Source organism: Fusarium proliferatum, assembly GCF_900067095.1.
Source record: "Fusarium proliferatum ET1 genome assembly, contig: FPRO_scaffold012, whole genome shotgun sequence".
Taxonomy (NCBI): domain Eukaryota; kingdom Fungi; phylum Ascomycota; class Sordariomycetes; order Hypocreales; family Nectriaceae; genus Fusarium; species Fusarium proliferatum.
In genome coordinates this window covers 1,360,899-1,379,430 of record NW_022194801.1, presented here as the reverse complement: position 1 = coordinate 1,379,430, position 18,532 = coordinate 1,360,899, and the positions used below count along the sequence as shown (strand labels likewise).

Here is an 18,532-nt window from a genome sequence, read left to right as displayed (position 1 = left end):
ATACGAAAATACCGAGAAAAGAAACCAGGTATGGCTCGTTAACTTCTTATATGGGAATTGCAATTGGTCTCTTTAGTCGTCTTTCTTTAGACATAGACGTTCCTGTAGATGAGGTCACAGAATTAGGGAAATTGGGAAGACAGATAATGAAATGTCAGTAAAAATTATATATTTTTAATTTTATATAAAATGCTTATTATAAGATACTACCAATATATAGTGTGTTCTGTATCACTTATAAACGCTTTACTTTTATTAATTCACCAACCGAAGCACCACGCTCTTGCGCTACGCTATAGTGTAATTTACCCACCGGTAGCCAACTCTTCAAGCCTCTAATCATTCGAGTCCTCCTAACCACCTCAGTGTTCCGCTAAGCGCAAATTGGCAGGTGGCAATACCGGCATGCGCAATCATGTCATGTAGTGCATATACCCGCCGTGGGGATCTTTGCCATTTTTCTTCCGCCATATGTGCCGTGTTTTCCGAGTCCGACACCATGATCCACGGCAGACTTGCTCCTAAGAACTTTGCTCGTGACACGGCAAACGATAAAGGACAACCGTCTCCGTGCAGGTCAGAATACGGCTTCGGCATCTACAAATAGAAATCCGATGTGGTCCAAATACGAAGAAGCCGTCATGATAGATACTGGTCTGAATCGGACTTCCGAAGCCTGGCGATTACGTTAATAACCACGGCCCCATACCTGCGCGTTAGATCAAACCGGATTCTGGTTCTGTAATTAGTCAATGGGGCAATTTCCCCTTTGCCCGATCCGATTGGTTCCGTGGGTGTTGATTGTACTCAGACATCACTGTACTTGACCTGGGGATTCGTGTACTAGCATTTTGGCAACCAGAAGAGAGCAATGGACAGTCTACTCGGTTCTTCATCACGGAACATGTCATTTGTCTAAGGGGATTGTGATTATTGTGCATCCGAGTGCGGCGTGTTCTCTCGGATGGGAACTCCATAGCGTCTAGATTACCGAAGTATCGATGGTGGTTGCAGTTCAGTTATGATACATAAGCATCATAAGATAAAAAATATCATCCGACCAAGCCTTCGTAGCTCATCCACCGTAACCTCATACTCGTTTTCAACAATAGTTATATTATTTTAAAGTTCAACATGGTAGTTATCGAATCACCCCCGAGTACCGCTGTAGGCTCTGCCGAAGAGATACCTCAAGCCATCCACAAGCATGAGGGGTCTGTTTTGCCGGTTGCTATAGTGGGTATGGGTATGAGACTGCCCGGTGGAATCCATACCTGTGATGACCTTTGGAAAATGCTTTTAGAGAAGCGTTCGACTCGGTGTGAAATTCCATCAACTAGATTCTCGGTTGACGGATTCCACAGCCCAACCAGCAAGCCTGGATCTATTGCCATGCGTCACGGCCACTTCTTGGACGACCAAGATGACCTGCAACGGTTGGACACCTCTTTCTTCTCCATGGGGATGACAGAAGTGAATGATATAGATCCACAGCAGAGGATGCTCCTGGAAGTGGCCTATGAGTGTATGCAATCTTCAGGCCAAACCGATTGGCGGGGGAGCAATATAGGCTGTTACGTTGGTGTATGGGGAGAGGTATGAATGGCCGTTGACTTTTACCCAACGACCTATAGCTAATCTGAGTATAGGATTGGCTGGATCTTCACAGCAAAGATTTATACGATTCCGGCACATATCGTGTCTCCGGTGGGCATGACTTTGCCATTTCCAACCGTATTAGTTACGAATATGACCTCAAAGGCCCCTCATTCACCATCAAAGCCGGTTGCTCGTCATCCCTGATAGCTCTTCATGAAGCAGTAAGGGCCATTCGGGCAGGAGATTGCGATGGCGCTATCGTGGCCGGCACCAACCTGATTTTCTCACCGACCATGTCTATGGCTATGACGGAGCAGGGCGTTTTGTCCCCAGATGCTATGTGCAAAACCTTTGATGAAAAGGCAAACGGCTATGCAAGAGGCGAGGCAATCAATGCCATCTTCTTGAAACCTTTAGACGATGCCCTCCGGGACGGAGATCCCATCAGGGCTGTAGTCAGGGCAACATCTTCAAATTCGGATGGAAAAACTCCCGGTATGTCGATGCCAAGCTCCGAGAGCCATGAGGCTTTGATCCGGAGGGCGTACCAGGAGGTTTGCTTGGACCCCAAGGACACCTGCTTCGTCGAAGCACATGGAACCGGTACATCCGTGGGCGATCCGCTCGAGGCCACGGCAATCGCCCGCGTCTTTGGCGGGTCATCAGACCATAAGCTCTACATCGGGAGCGTCAAACCTAACCTTGGACATAGCGAGGGTGCTTCAGGCATTTCGTCAGTTATGAAGGCCATTTTGGCTCTAGAAAACCAAACCATCCCTCCAAACATCAACTTCTCCACGCCGAATCCCAAAATCCCCTTTTCGGATATGAACATGGCTGTTCCAGTTGATGCAATTCCCTGGCCTGAAGACCGAGCACGTCGGGTCAGCGTCAACTCATTTGGAATAGGAGGTGCAAATGCCCACTGCATCATAGAAACTCTCGAAGAGTACCTCGGTGCATCGTTCACAAAGCGGCATCCGGTTCCTCCACTTCAGAATGGAAACGGCACTGTGGGTGCCCATGTCAGCAGTGCCGTCGACAGCATTTCAGCGATGAAAATGGACTTGCGCAGTAAGATGCGTAATAGTGCAGCAACGCAAGTCGCAAGTGATAGTTTCAGCACAGAAAACGCCTATGCCCGCCCTTCAATGGCTCTCTATGTCCTTTCTGCTGCAAATCCGACATCACTTAGGCAGAGTGTGGCGGACTATCAAGGGTATCTGAGATGTCATAAGCCCGACCCGGTTGATGTTTCATATACCCTGTGCAACCGGAGAGAGCATTTGTCGCATCGAACCTACGGCGTGGTTACCACAGAGTCTGTGAATGACACCGACCTCGTCCCTGATTTCTCCCCTCTGTCCAAGACAAACAACAAGACCCCTCCTGATATAAATCTGATATTCACTGGCCAGGGTGCCCAATGGGCTGGCATGGGAAAGGAGCTCATGGACGAATACGAGACCTTCTACAACACGATTGCTTCGTTGAATCTCGTTCTATCCGAACTGGACCATCCTCCAACTTGGGATCTCATTGAAGAACTATCCAGGCCTGCAGATTCAAGCAATGTTGGCCGCGCCGAATTCTCCCAGCCACTTGTATGCGCAATTCAAGTGGCCTTGGTTGATCTGTTGCGATCTTGGGGGGTTGTCCCTTCTGCTGTAGTAGGCCACTCTAGTGGTGAGATGGCTGCTGCATACGCAGCTGGGGCCATATCCTCCCAAGAGGCCATCAAAATCGCTTACTATCGTGGCTATGTCAATCAACAGTACAAGCGAGATGGCGGCATGGCTGCTGTTGGACTGGGAGCCCAAGAAGTTACTCCTTACCTTGTCGACGGTGTGACTATTGCCTGTGAGAACAGCCCCCAGAGCGTTACACTCTCGGGAGACAAGGGTGCACTTGGGGAGGTCTGCCACAAGATCGGGGAGCAATTTTCAGATTGCTTCATTCGCCAGCTCAAGGTCAACGTCGCATACCACTCTCGTAAGTGCAACAGCCGGATATCCTCCAATGAAGCTTTTACTGACAACCCAACGCCGCCTAGATCACATGCAAGACATTGGTCCAGTCTTTGAGGCTCTACTGAAAGACAAAGTCTATAGCCAAGCTCCAGCCATACCTTTCTTCTCCAGTGTTTCTGTCGCAAGAATTACTGAACCAAGGAGACTCGATGCTACCTATTGGCGCCAAAATCTGGAGAGCCCTGTACGCTTCGCTGGTGCTATGAAGCTTTTGCTCGAGGCTCGAGAGAACGTAGCGTCAAAGCAGGTCTTTGTCGAAATTGGGCCTCACAGCGCATTGGCTGGACCACTCCGTCAAATCTTCATGACTCATGGCAAAGGAAAGGAAGCATATGCCTCAGCCATGATTCGTGGCCAAAACTGCACCGAGTCAGTCCTCAGACTTGCTGGCGAGCTATTCTGCCACGGATCATCACTGCAATTGTCAAATGTGACGGCCGAGGGTGATGTTGTCGTTGACTTGCCACCTTACCCTTGGAACCATGACAAGGAGTATTGGTCTGAGAGCCGAGTCAGCAGAGACTGGAGATTCCGTAAATTCCCCAACCACGAACTTCTTGGCTCGCGAACGCTCGAGAGCAGCAATCTACACCCTGAGTGGCGTAATGTGATCAGGCTTGACAAGGTCCAGTGGCTACGAGATCACCAGGTCCTCAATGATGTCGTCTTTCCTTGCGCAGGGTACCTAGCGATGGCGGTTGAAGCGGTGCGACAGGTAGCCGGATCGCCTGAGACAGAAGGTTTCACTTTGAAGAGCGTTGTCGTCCAATCTGCTCTAGTTATCACTGACGCGAAACCGGTCGAGATGCTCACAAGTCTGAGACCCGTCAGGCTAACCAACACTCTCGACTCGGCTTGGTGGGAGTTCTGCATCGTGGCACACAATGGCACTAGCTGGATCAAGCACTGTGAAGGACAGGTCAGGCAAGGCCAAGATGCTCACCAGAAACTGGCCGCCCTCCTGCAAAACAAATCAGTCGGGAAATACTACCCCCGTCTCGTGGACAATCTCTATCCCGAGCTTCAGAGAATCGGCTTACGATATGGGCCATCTTTCCGTGGCCTTGATACTGTCTCCTGTGTACCCAATGGCCAGAAGGCCGCCGCGACGTTGCTTGAGACAACAGTATCGGAGTCGTCCTACGCGATACATCCCACCACAATTGACCACTGCCTCCAACTCTTCTTCCCTGCTAGCTGTGACGGAATCTTTTACCGAGCCGAGAAACTATGCGTTCCAACGGCAATCGGACGCTTGTATCTTGCGGATGGGAAGCTGTGGGAGGTAGAGGGTGCCAGAGCTGAAGCATTGGCCGCGACAAACTCCGGGGGCTCGATTTCTGGGGCCGCTATCGTGGTGTCCCAACATGACTCTGTCCTGCTCTCTCTGGAGGATGGAAAATTCTCCCCACTGGAAATGGATCTTGGAGGGGAAGGAAACGCAGATTTGGTTGGTGCGGCACGTCTCGAATGGAAACCAAACTTGGACTTTGCCGATATGCATAGCCTTGTTCGCCCAAGTCATGGATCTATGCATGATGGACCCGAGCTTGATCTGGTAGAGCGACTTACGCTGCTTGCTATTCTAGAGATCCACGAGCGCATTGATGGTATTGTCACTCCTGAGGATCACGCCAATCAGCACATACTCAGCTTTCGTACCTGGATTGCAGACCAAGTCTCGGCAGCAGTCGAGGGCAAATATCTTGGGGTGGTGGCGGATGCTAGAGAGATCGCATCACTCCAACGCGAAGCTCGAGCATCTTTAATGACCAAGCTCCGTCAACAGGTTTTGGACACTGGAGCTGCGAGCGCTGCAGTCTTGATTGGTCGAGTTGCTGACCACTGCGAGGAAATTGTAAAGGGGAAGCTTGAGGGCATCGAACTTCTCCAAGCAGAAGATGGCCTTACTAATTATTACAATTATGTCGAGTCGCGGACGGACTCTGTCGACTTCTTCGCCACTGCTGGTCACACTCGGCCCACGCTTCGTGTTCTCGAGATTGGTGCTGGCACTGGAGGCGGAGCTCAAGTCATACTTGAAGGACTAACAAATGGCAGAGAACGCCTGTACTCGACATATGCATATACCGACATATCCGCCGGATTCTTCGTCGCGGCTCAGGAACGATTCAAGGCATACCAAGGCCTTGATTTCAGAGTCCTGGATATAACCAAGGACCCCACTGAACAAGGATTCGAGGCTGAATCCTTCGATCTTATCATTGCCGGCAACGTTATTCATGCCACCCCATACTTGAATGAGACTCTTGCGAATGTGCGGAAACTGCTGGCTCCTGGGGGTTACTTTTTCCTTCAAGAGCTTTCACCCAAAATGAGAATGGTAAACTTGTGAGTTGAGTTCCGGTTCAAACCTCGTTTGGCCGAGTTGCAGTAACTAAATTAGTACCTCTCTAGGATCATGGGCATCTTGCCTGGATGGTGGCTTGGAGCCGCAGAAGGCCGAGACAAAGAGCCGTACTTAGCTCCGCCTCAGTGGGACATAGCTCTTAAGGCGGCCGGGTTCTCAGGCGTTGACGCTGCCATTTATGATGCTCCTTACCCGTACCACCTCAATGCAAACATCATCACGAGGCCGGCCAAAGACTCGACAGGGCAGCCGCGAGCAATGAAAGGACGACTAACGCTGCTTCATCGCCCTGGCGATATTGACTCTTCGAGTATTAAGCAGTTGCGTAATGTTCTTGAGTCTTGTGGTCTTGAGACAAAAATGGTGGCATTGCAGGAACACGAACAGCTCAAAGCAGAGAACCAAGACGTCATAATTTCTCTGCTTGAACTCGTGACGCCATTCTTCAGCTCTATCTCAGTCGCCCAGCTGGAATCCTTCCAAAGAGTAGTTGCTGGACTCGGCAGTACAGAGATGATCTGGGTCACACGGCCTGCACAGCATGGTATAGGCGCCTCAGACGACCCTGGCTTCGGTCTTTCGCTGGGTCTGGCACGCACACTACGCTCCGAGCAGTCGTTAGCAATCACGACGCTTGAGATTGGCCAAGTCAATGATGCATCACTCAAAGCTGTGGTCAGTCTCGTGATGAGCATTCTACATCATCAGGAAGATGGTGCTGAATCAACACGCGGCGCCACTAACCTGGACCCGGACCGCGAGTACGTTGTCGATAATGGCGTTATCAAGGTCGCTAGGTACCACCCAGTAGCCTTAACACAGGAGCTTGCATCTAGAGCAGCGAAGCCAGAGGCCGTGACGCTCCAGATTGGCCGGATGGGACTGTTACAGACGCTCGGTTGGATGCCGTTTCCAACGTCTGATCCAGGGTACGGCGAGATCACGATTGAGCCTCGATGCGCAGGATTAAATTTTCGAGTAAGTCCTTTGACATTACCTGAGACTAATTCATCATGATGCTGACAATGGTTGATAAGGATGTACTTCTCTGCATGGGCGTTGTCGAAGCAACTGGTGTTGGCATTGGGCTTGAGGGATCTGGAGTTATCACAAAGGTAGGGGCAAGTGTTAGCGGGCTTCAACCTGGAGATCGTGTCTTCTACCTTGCCGACAACTGCTTCTCCACGCAGTTGACTATTTCTGCTCAACGTTGTGCCAAGATTCCGTCGAAATTGGCGTTTGAGGATGCCGCTACGATGCCATGTGTCTATGCGACAGTTATTCACTCTCTGCTCGACGTTGGCGGACTACGACCAGGACAATCTATTCTGATCCACTCCGCCTGTGGTGGAATTGGCATTGCAGCTCTGAACTTGTGTCGTAACATCGAAGGCCTAGAGGTGAGTTCGAAGCGCTGTCGCGCTGACCTACCTGTCTTGCAATGTGCTAACTCGACTGGTGATAGATATATACTACAGTCGGAAATGAAGAGAAGGTACAGTATCTCGTCGACAATTTTGGGCTTCCGCGATCAAGGATCTTCAACTCCCGGGACGCCTCGTTTCTGTACGATATACGAGCAGCCACAGAGGGTCGCGGTGTTGACCTCGTCCTCAACAGCCTGTCTGGAGAACTGCTACACGCTTCATGGCAATGCGTAGCACCATATGGGAAAATGCTTGAGATTGGAAAAAGAGACTTTATCGGCAAAGCACGTCTGGAAATGGATCTATTCGAGGCTAACAGAAGTTTCATTGGTATTGACCTGGCTAGGTTTGACTCAGCCAGATGTCAGAAGTGAGTCTTTTCCCTTCCTTTCTTTCCTCTACTAAACTTGTTCTCACTTCTCACTTTTACTATCAAATATTGAAAGCTGACATTGTCTCCAAGACTGCTCGAACGCACCGCAGCAATGGTCGAGGCCAACAGCATACAGCCAATCAAGCCCGTCAAAGTGTTCGACGCATCCGATGCCGAAGAAGCCTTTCGATACATGCAGAAGGGAGTTCATCTGGGCAAGATAGTGGTATCCATGCCGCCTCAGAGTAGTACGCTCCTACCTGTATCTCCAAGGCCTCTTCAAGTGAAGCTCAATGCAGAAGCGAGTTACCTCCTCGTGGGTGGACTCGGTGGACTCGGACGTGCTGCTGCGACATGGATGGTAGAAAGGGGGGCCCGGTACCTCATCTTCTTCTCCCGGTCGGCTGGTCTAAGCGTCAGAGACAAGACATTCTTCCGAGAATTAGCGTCCCAGGGCTGTACTGCTCAGGCTGTCCGAGGTGATGTCCTGAGCCTGCCTGACGTGGAACGTTCGGTGGCTTCTGCCCCAGCGGGAAAGCCCATCAGGGGTGTTTTGCAAATGTCCATGGTCCTGCGCGACAAGCCTTTTGCTGACATGAGCTTGGAAGACTGGGATACGGCAGTGAAGCCCAAGGTCCACGGAACCTGGAATCTACATCTCGCTGCACCCAAAGATCTTGACTTCTTCTTTGCAACAGGTTCCATCAGCGGGTCATTTGGTACCCCCGGGCAGGCTAATTATGCTGCTGGTAACACATATCTCACAGCGCTGTTTGAGCATCGCCGTGCCCTCGGTTTGCCGGCGTCTGTGCTGCAGATTGGGCTGATCGAGGACATTGGCTACCTGGCGCAAAACCCGGAACGTGCTGAGGCGCTTAGAGCGGCTGGAGGCTTTTTCTTGCGAACTCGACAGTTGCTCGAGGGTCTGAATTGGGCTCTGCTCTCAAGCGATCCCCACCATCCCGAGTATCAGCTGACGATTGGTCTGCGGAGTGACAAATCACTATCGGACCCAGCCAACCGCGTAATTTGGAAGAAGGACAGCCGAGCTGCCCTGTACCACAACCAAGAGATTGCCACTGACGCTGGCGCCGGTGACGACCAGAGCCTCAACGCAATCCGCCTCCTAGTTGCCTCATGTGAGGAAGACCCAGCGATCTTACAGGACCAGGCGACGGTCGAGCTCGTGACACATGAAATTGGGAAGCGCGTTTGCATGTTCATGTTGCGACCTGTCGAAGAGATGGACCCAACGGCAACGCTGACGTCGCTTGGCGTTGACTCGCTGGTTACCATCGAGATTCGGAACTGGATCAAGCGTACATTCGGGGGCGTTGAAGTTAGCACCCTGGAGATTCTCAACTCTGGCACTATTGAAGGACTGGCAAGGTTAACACTAGACGGCCTCAAGACCCGGTTTGTCCTTGCTGGAAGGAATGGTGGTGATGCATATCTGGAAATGAAGGCTCCATAGAACACTGAACAAGAAGATCACAGATTCTGAGGTACTACTTAACTTGGGCCTTTACATACTTAAATACATGTCGAAAATGCTCCTGCATTATACACTCGTATGTACATGTGCCCTATAATAATGATTACTTACTACTAAGCCTCTCCTTTCGCTAACAGACTGGCCCACAGTAGTTGTCCCCTGTATCATTGTATTCTAGCGGACACCACTATGGAACTTGTTCAACTCATTAAAGGCGTCCTGCAGTATTCAGAGCACGGCAATAATAAGTTTCTGAGTCTGTGCCATACAACCCGCTATCACAACCGAGCCTAATAATTCATCACAATGCTGTTTCCACCACTGCGCAACCAGTGTCTTCACTTCTGGCGAAGGTAAATAGAATGAATACATAACATAGCTACCCCCAGATTGTCCATTCTAACTACACATAAACTTCTTCTACATATCTCCCCTTGTCCAACCCTGCTCTCCATTCTACAACCGTCTTTGCTGCTGTTTCCCCTCTGTTCTGATCAGTTTCCAATAGGATCGGCCCTAGAACCTCTTGCACGTCATTTGCCATCTTCTTACCTCCGCAGACAAGGACCTTGGCGCCGGCCACCCAGAGGCGAACAATTTCATCTCGACATCTTTCGAGCTTCTCAGTAACGTACCTGCAGCCTTGGGCACCTGTGGCAGAAGGGTCACGGCTATAGGCTCTTCGCATTTGCACGATGCCCATGGCTTCGTAGGCTTCCATTTCAATCGAGTACAGAGAGTCAAGCCCGGGTCCTCGACAACCGAAAAACAGGAGGGCCGGCCCAAGCTTCGATTTGGAATCTTCAGCAGCCAGCCTACGCTCCTGTAGAAAGGCTCTGAACGGAGCGAGTCCAGTACCGGCGCCGACCATAATTACTGGCAGAGAATTGTTCTTTGGAAGACAGAAGTATGGTGATGCCGAATGAAGCGAAACGTAAAGGCTATTTCCAGGACCAAGGCTCGAGAGATAGCCTGATGCTAGACCTTGACGATGAACCACCATATCACTACCTGCAGCCTTGCCTTTGCTATCACCGTTCATTTCCTGAGTCCTGTAATCAGCAAAGTCAACGACAGTATAGGTAAGTGTCGCATGTCCTTGCTTCCAGTCAGGCGCAGAGGAGAAGGAATAGGCTCTTGGCCGAAGCTGAACAAGCATTGACAAGAAAGAAGATAAAGACAGGTCAATATCAGGGAATCGCTCCAGGAGGTCCAGGATGGACACATTCTTGGCTTGAATCTCTGCTTTGAATGTGTCTGATGCAGCAAGACTCAAGAGGGAAGCTTTGGTTCTGTTTCTTCTCTCATGACCAGCAGCATCAATGAGGGTATGGAGGTTTTTCAAGGTTGCCGTACGACCAAGCTCTACGTACGCACCCAAGAGGTCTGTAGCCCCGATAGGTGCATCCAATGGTAGGCCCAAGCTCAATTTTCTCGCAGTGTTTCTGATGGTTATTAGAGTGTCCTCGCCTAGCCCGAAGAAATTGAGCGCTCGAACGACATCTCGCGAGTTGTTTCGTGGCAGGACATACACGTGGTCCCCAGCTTTGTAGTTGAAGTCCTTGGGAAGAAGAAGCTCAAGATGTCTCTTCTCAGGGACGCCGGGATTTGAAAGTGAATGTGCCTCTGTCACTATGGCGCGCACGTAGCCTTTGCGCATAGTTACTCGTGGCGGCTGACCCAGTGAAACCTGTAGTGCTTCCCGTGGCCCAGCCCCATCTCCATTCTTCATCACGCTCAGGCCATGGGGTGTTCCGAGCGTCTGGAATAGTTTCTCATCAATCCATCTTTCGAAATCAGAAAAAGGATCGTTGGAATCACAAGTATCTGAAACTCCCAAGGGGGTAATACGTTGAGCACCGCAGCGGGAGAGTTCAGAGTCAATGAGGCGCGGTACTGCAAATAGTGTATTTGCCCAATCTCTATGCCCTAGAAAGTAGATAACTGTCAGATAACTGAGTAATAAGATGAGACGGGAAAACGGCTCAAGAGGATCGGATGGAGGGCGGTGTAAGAAAAAGAAATGAGTAGATGCGGACGTGAAGACTCACCGTTTCCAAAGACAGTAAATTTGACTCCATTTAAACGATTAGTTTCCAGTGACTTCAGCCACGTCACGAACTCTTCGGCGTCATCTGCCGGCTCGCCATTGTAAGATGCCGTGATAATGATGACTGGGATGCCTACTGGCATTCTGTCGACAGCATTATTTACAATATCCACAGCTCGAATGCCAAAGCCGCGCTCGGTGGCTTCAGCGGCAAGACGATACGCCAACGCCTCACAGCTACCTGAATTGGAGGCGTAGAGAACAACCATCTTGCTTTCATTGTCTTTGTCATCATTTGCCTCTGAAGTCAGCCGCTTGAGAAAAGGTCGACCAGCAGCTGCCGAGGCCTCTGGGCCGTGTCCTTGATGAAGTCCCATTGCTAGGTCGGTGGCACGTTGGCCCTGGCGAATTCGAACCTTCATGTTGAAACCTACTGGGCGAACGGTCATGGTGACATGGTACCTAAGCGTGTAGGATTCATCTTTGATGAGGTCGAACTTGTGCACAACCATGGCGACAGCTAACATGGCTTGCTGCATCGCAAAGGGCCGCCCGACACAGGCACGCACGCCATTGCCAAAGGGCTTCCATGCGCAAGGCGGCAGCTTGTCGAAACTGTCTTTCAGCATGCGCTCGGGGCAGAACTCATCAGCGTCAGCCCCATACGTGCTCTCGTCACGGTGCACTGAGTCGAATACAATGAACAGTGGCTGGTCCTTCTTGACCGCATACTTTCCAGCCACAACATCATCTTTCAGGGGCTTGACGTAGAATCCTGGACCGGGATCACGTAGCCGCAATGTCTCACGCAAGACAGCTTCAAGATACGGCATGTTTGAAAGGTGTTCGACGGTGAAAGTGTCAGAACCCACCACTGTATCGACTTCTTGCTGTACCTTTCGAAGCACATCTGGGTTCTCGAGGAGATAATAGAAGCAAAACGACAGGAGACTTGATGTAGTTTCGTGTCCGGCAATTAGGAACGTGAGTAGGTTATCCACGATGGACTCAGGACTGAGACCGTCTCCTGTCTTGGGGTCCTTGGCGTTCAGCATTGCATTGAGCAAGTCGTCTCTATCAACTGGATTTTGTCGCCGAGCAGCAATCAGCTCTTCTGTTTGTCGACGCAGTTCGGCAGCCTGTCGTTTGTACTTGGCCATTGCCCGAAACCGCACGTAGTTGTTTACAAAGTCTGGGAGGTTGCTCTGAGTGAAGGATTCTGTCATGACATCTACCACGGCCGCTGCAAACGGATGCGTGGCTCCATTTTCTCGATAGAAGCTGTTAAAGCGATAGTCTATCGTGCAGAGGGCGATAGTGTCAAGTGTTAACTTAGTCATGTTGTCGCAGACATTCAGAGGGTCGTCTGGCCCGAATCGTGCCCATCGTAGACACATCTGCTCGCAAATGTCCTTCATATCATCAAACATGCCTCTGATTCTCATGGTTCCAAACAAAGGCGTGACAATCCGATGTGCTATAGCCCATTTTGGATTCGATGTTTCCGCCGTGAAGAGGCCGTCTCCTACCACCTCCTTCATCTTATCCAGGGCACCCCCTGGAAGCTTGCAGAAACGGCTTTCATCGCAGAGTTCATGTGCAATTTCTCTGCTCGTCACCATAATCTCGGTTGATGCACCAAAGGTAAGGGAGTAGATCGGGCCTGTTTGATACACATGTATTGACTTGATCAGTTACTGGTCCATGGCTCTGAGCTACTATGCTGAGAAAAATGGGATGGTAATATAACCTACCATGGATTTTTCCAAGTTCTCCCAATGACTTGGTAAGGTTATTGAAGTCAAAGTCAAAGAGATTCCCCAGCAATGGCAAGGCTACATTTTCGATCAGTATGGACTCATCACGGTGGCATTGGCAGAGTATACGCTTCGGGCCAGGAATCGGCTTCAGCTCGGGGTTTGAATTGGAGACCGATCGTCTCTTGAGTAAGGTAGTTGCCGACATGAAGCTAGATGAAGTCGGCGCAAAACAAACTATCAAGGTAGGGTGGTGGTTGAAGGGCCGTTCGGGTTGGGGCTTGTTGATTTATTGTACATAGTTCTTCTATGTCATCCATGATGAATAGGCAATTACTGCGGTTTTATCATACTCTGCACCATCGACGACTACAAACTAGTTAGATGGCTACCCTCACAAACGGACTTTGCGCACCGCCTCTAGGTTCCCTAACATGCCCAACCAGGCCGGCACGTCCAGCGTTAACGGAAACAAGACTCGTCGCGGGTATGTAGCAGACCGGAAGACAAAGGGCGATTTTCGGCTGCGGATCTACAAAAGCGGCAAACCTTCCGCTCGGCTACTGAAATGGGAATTGAGTGGCGGTAAAGAGTCGACAGTCACAAAGAGATGAAAGACTGGTCTCAAATTTAGAAAAAGATGTTGAATTTCAACATCAAGATAATTTTTATTTTACGCGGTGCACACTATCTAACACCGTTGATAAGCCTTCACATTAGATCAAGCCAAGCAAAAGTGGACATGTCGTCGCTTGATCATCACCATGTCCACCCGGCAAACTCCCGGAACCCTAAGCCGTGCGTCTCGTACGGTATTCCGTTCTGGGAGGCCTGCACACGTCACGCAAAAGCCTTCAATTCAACACGTATCTACATTGTTTCATCAAGGTCATTGAGCAAAAGCCAAGCTTTGCAGGATCTCAAAACCTCGCTTGGACTTTTCCGTATTGCTGGAGAGTACAACGGAATTACTCAGCACACGGCATGGGACCAAGTCTTTGGACTTGTGCATGATCTGAAGGAAACACGAGCCGATCTGATCATCACACTCGGCGGGGGCTCGGTCACAGACGGCGTGAAACTGGCCCGGCTACTAGTTGCCAACAATATCATGGCCTTGGAGCAGGCAGAGTCCCTCCTGTCCCGCTGCGAACCGGGCAAGCCAAGCGATGAGAGCGTGAAGCCAGCCTCTATCCCTGTCATAAATGTGCCCACTACACTGTCTGGGGCCGAGTTCACTCGTGCCGCCGGAGCCACATACACAGAGTCCAATCACAAGAAGAGAATCATCATCCACCAGTCCATGTATGCCGATTTCGTCGTCTTGGACCCGGAGCTTTCTCTCACTACCCCTGCACGCTACTGGATCTCAACGGGCATCAGGGCGGTTGACCACTTTGTCGAGGGCATCTATGGCAACATGAGCATGGTGAGAGGCGATACCAGCGGAAGCGACCAGTTCATCGAGAAAGACATCCAGGCGTCGCTGGCTGACTTACTGGTCGCTCTGCTGCAGACAGTGGATGATTGGCATAACCATGACGCCAGGCTACGCCAATTGCTAGCCCTCAAGGACTGTCCTCGCGCAGGTCACAATGGAGTCGGGGCCAGTCATGGGATTGGACACCAGCTTGGACCATTTGGAGTCGGACACGGTGAGACGAGTTGCATCATCCTACCCTGCGTGCTCAAGTATAACTGGAGCAACGGTGATGCCAGATTGCGATCAAAATTGCAGTTGATAATGGACGTGTTCTGGGGAAATGCAGTGCTGACCAAGCTGCTGCTTCTCAGAGGTTTACGTCCCCAAGATGCGGATCCAGGGGATGTATTGGCAGCTTATATCAGTGCCCTAGGAATGCCAAACTCTCTGGGAAAATATGGTATAAATCAAGATAAATTCCATCAGATAGCTGATAATGCTATGGAGGATGTCTGCACACAACTTAATCCAGTCGTGTTGGACAAGGACAGGGTAGTTGAGATTCTGTATATGGCAGCATAGTTATGGGGAATTCAATGAGTTTCAATAGTAAATAGGTTGATGATGCTAAGATATAGTTATATTGTCTCATACAAGACAACTTCAAGTGCCATTCAGTCGCTGCAAGTGTTCTATTCCAATTATTATTTCACATCACAAGCCTCCAGAGAAGCCTTTTGTAAGGCATCTCCCTGCAATTCAACTCAACCATATACCTATCTATGTCACTACTCTATGTACAATCAGGATGTCCCTCGTGACAGAATCTCTAATACCTTCCCAGACATCGCTACCTGTACAGGGGTAGGCGATGTTGAAAACACAAAGCTCTTTGAGCTCACCGTGTGCACTTCAACAAATGGGGCGCTACTAATGATGTACCCTCCTTGCTGACCGAATGCGTTGAAGAACGAACCTGTGACAACAACCTCCGTTTTGGACGCAAGCTTCTTGCCGATGATATTCTTCAAAAAGGAAACACCATGCTCTCTTTCCATCAGGTCGAGATATCCGAGATGCCGAGGGCCAATTTTTCCAAGACCCCTGCTGTCGTCAAGGATAAGCCTCAATCCTGCGAGTCGGATGGGATCGGCTGTCTCGGATGTAATCCTCTGAATCGTCGCTGGCAAGTCGATTATGCTACCATCATCGTTGGTAGTCTGCAGATACAGAGTGAGATACAACTTCGGAACAGCTCCGGACAACTTTCGGAGCTCTGCAACCAAATTGTCCAAATTCTCATAGTAGATAATCTTCGTATCAGATCTTGGGCGATTCAAGTTTGCACCATCTTGAACAGCGCGAGGAGCGGTAGCTGGAATGAGAAGGATATTCATGATGCCACTTGCATAGGGGTTGGTGCAAGCACTAAGTAGTGAGAGCATCATAGTATGAGCATCAGTCCCGATCATTGCTTTATAGTTCAAACCGTATGTTAGCATCATATCAGTCTTGGCTAGAGCCACGCTTCATGTAGTAACTGACCTCGGCATCGTCCCGAATGATGCTCTAGCGATGGATATAGATTGGCCAACCGTCTCTCAAGCGCAATGAAAACATCAAATGTCCCGTAGAACCACCTTGCAGAACTAGGACCAAGGCCATATTTGTAGAAAGCCTTGACGCTTGCTTCTACAGCCTCTTGGCTTTGTGGCAAACTCAAAGGTGCTATTCCTTCGAGGTCACCCCCAGGGTACTTCTTGGACAGTCCTTCGACATAGGAACAAAGTGAGGCATCCGATTTGATACTTTGTTCAACAATAGCGGGATCGTCGGGGTGTTGCTTTGGGAGTATATCAGGGGTAAAGACAGTAGAAGTCACGCCTTTGATCTGGAGCTTGCAGCTCACTTTTGTAATCATGTTGATCAAGTCAAGCGTGTCTTTCCAAGATGTAGTCGCAAAGATGCAAACTCGAACTCGACAGGACCTATGGTCCAAGGTCAGTGCGTCTTCAGGTCTCTGTTGAGCCCATAACAGAAAGAAAGGATCCCTACCATAATGGCGTGGCTGGAGGCACACCACAGGCGACTGCAAAACCTCGCTGCATTGCCTCCTCATGGAATCTAGACGCTTGCTGGATTGTTCCTGTGGCAGATTAGATTCCGCGTTCCTAGAGCACAACGCCATTATGACCTAGAGTAACTTACCTACTGGAAAGCAGACAACAGGAGAGCCGCGCGAAGAAAGTATACAACAGCCAGCTTGTGCAAGACAATCGGCCACGAAACTTGCTTTTCTCTCAAGGGTAGTCATGCGATCCTGGATGAACTTTGGCTTATTGATCAAGCTCAAAATTCTCACCAATGCCACGGTGGAAAGTGTCTCGGCCCCATTCTCATGTTGCAATGCTCTCTGTCGCTCAAGTGCAGCAGTATAGATACCGTTGGCGGATACAAATCCGCCAATGCAGCTTACGCTCTTGGACATAGTTCCGGTCATGATGTCGATTTCCTCTAGGGGGCAATCATAACCACGATCTTGCCACCACTCAAAGGACCCACGGCCGCCTTTTCCTAGTGCCATAAAGCCATGGGCTTCGTCAATAAGGAGGCAAAAGTTGTAAATCCGCCGAAGGGCAAGAACTGCTGGACCAGGAGACAGGTGGCCAGCCATACTTCCCATAAGTCAGCTGTTTGTTCTCTTGGTCGTCATGAATCAATGGATCCAGGTTCACTTGCCTGTAAATACCCTCGACAGCCACACAGACATGTGCATCTGGCTGCTTTGCTCTCAAGATTCGTAGTTTATACTCCAGATCCGTGATATCATTATGCTTGAATCTATGTGTTGTCGCTCGCTTGTTGATGAAAGCACCAGTAAACATGGAGGCGTGCGATTCGGCATCGAGCAGAAATATGCACTGGTGACCCAACTGCTTTGCCGTCTCCGCTACGGTCTGGAATGCTAAAAGGTTGGCACTGAAACCTGATGTGGTGGTTACGCATGCCTTTGATCCAATGTAGGCGGCCAGTTCTTGGTGAACGCGAGACGAGAGTTCAATGGGTGCTGGGTTGAAAGGGAGCAACCTAAGGGTTGATTCAATGAGTGAGGCGCTGTTGTGCTCGGAGCGAGAGAAGCCCCCGTAATTGTTGGAACCTGCATTCACGATTTCTCGTTCCGCACATGCAGAGAAATCATCGAGTTCCTCGTAATCGCGTGTCATGGATGAGGGAATCGTTCTGACAAGAATACGGTCATGTGGAGCACTGAGCAGGATACGAGGATTTAGGCGGCCTATTGGAACATACTGAGCATATTATCGTCAGCTGTTGCGTTGATAAGAACAGGGATCTCCGGAGCTCTTGTCATTCTGCATCAAGTCTCTCAGCTTTACATACAAAATAGTGTCCAGCAACATCGTCTCTCTGCAGTGGTTTAAACCAGCGCCGAGTTTTGAGATCTCGCCAAACTTGAATAAGCATGATGGTAAGAACCCAGATAAAAAAGTTGATCTTTTTCTCTAGATCGACCGGAGGTTCTCTGGGTGCCTGAAGCTGTTTCCCAACAACATGTTTGCTCTCATCCATCAATCTCGGGCGGACGATGCTCTCATGGCTGACAATGACGTTGGTCTTGGTCTCAGTCGACATGATTAAATTGGTGAATCAGTAAGCTGAATGTATAAATGGGTGTCTGATGGCTTGTTCAAAGTTGCAACATAACCTGTGCGAAAGACTAGATTTTAAATATAACGCACGGGGATTATGCCCCTACTTCTGCCTCTATTTTCTAAAGCGGGTCCTTAAGCGACCCTCAGATCGGTTGGAACTGATACCAATTACTCAGAATGATCTTATGAAACCATTCGGAAGCTCGGATACCCTCTATAGCATGTGTCGGATGTGTGAAACGATACTTCCGAGCACTGTTTCCGTGAGTGGAGGCGGGTATATCGTTATTCCTTACCGGCTCAACCAGGCGCATATATTTACTACTCCTTATGGTA

General features: G+C 49.9%; 4 protein-coding genes across 4 annotated transcripts; 2 read left to right on the top strand and 2 right to left on the bottom strand.

Moving 5' to 3' along the window:
* Positions 1–1,134: 1,134 nt before the first annotated feature.
* FPRO_13593 (fumonisin cluster-polyketide synthase) lies at positions 1,135–9,274 on the top strand (the record flags this gene model as incomplete). Its single annotated transcript, XM_031223063.1, has 7 exons — positions 1,135–1,596; positions 1,650–3,591; positions 3,653–5,981; positions 6,048–6,978; positions 7,038–7,400; positions 7,466–7,797; positions 7,891–9,274. 7 exons carry the CDS (start codon positions 1,135–1,137, stop codon positions 9,272–9,274), a joined length of 7,743 nt encoding a protein of 2,580 aa, XP_031088459.1.
* A 424-nt stretch (positions 9,275–9,698) lies between these two features.
* FPRO_13592 (fumonisin cluster-P450 monooxygenase) lies at positions 9,699–13,310 on the bottom strand (the record flags this gene model as incomplete). The annotated part of the gene is made up of 4 exons (XM_031223062.1): positions 9,699–11,224; positions 11,347–13,008; positions 13,100–13,180; positions 13,232–13,310. 4 exons carry the CDS (start codon positions 13,308–13,310, stop codon positions 9,699–9,701), a joined length of 3,348 nt encoding a protein of 1,115 aa, XP_031088458.1.
* A 534-nt stretch (positions 13,311–13,844) lies between these two features.
* On the top strand, positions 13,845–15,107 carry FPRO_13591 (fumonisin cluster-dehydrogenase; the record flags this gene model as incomplete). The annotated part of the gene is made up of 1 exon (XM_031223061.1): positions 13,845–15,107. One exon carries the CDS (start codon positions 13,845–13,847, stop codon positions 15,105–15,107), a length of 1,263 nt encoding a protein of 420 aa, XP_031088457.1.
* Positions 15,108–15,328: 221 nt separating this feature from the next.
* Positions 15,329–18,176, bottom strand: FPRO_13590 (fumonisin cluster-aminotransferase; the record flags this gene model as incomplete). The annotated part of the gene is made up of 6 exons (XM_031223060.1): positions 15,329–15,999; positions 16,071–16,513; positions 16,581–16,671; positions 16,734–17,200; positions 17,337–17,833; positions 17,925–18,176. 6 exons carry the CDS (start codon positions 18,174–18,176, stop codon positions 15,329–15,331), a joined length of 2,421 nt encoding a protein of 806 aa, XP_031088456.1.
* Between the last annotated feature and the right edge of the window lie 356 nt (positions 18,177–18,532).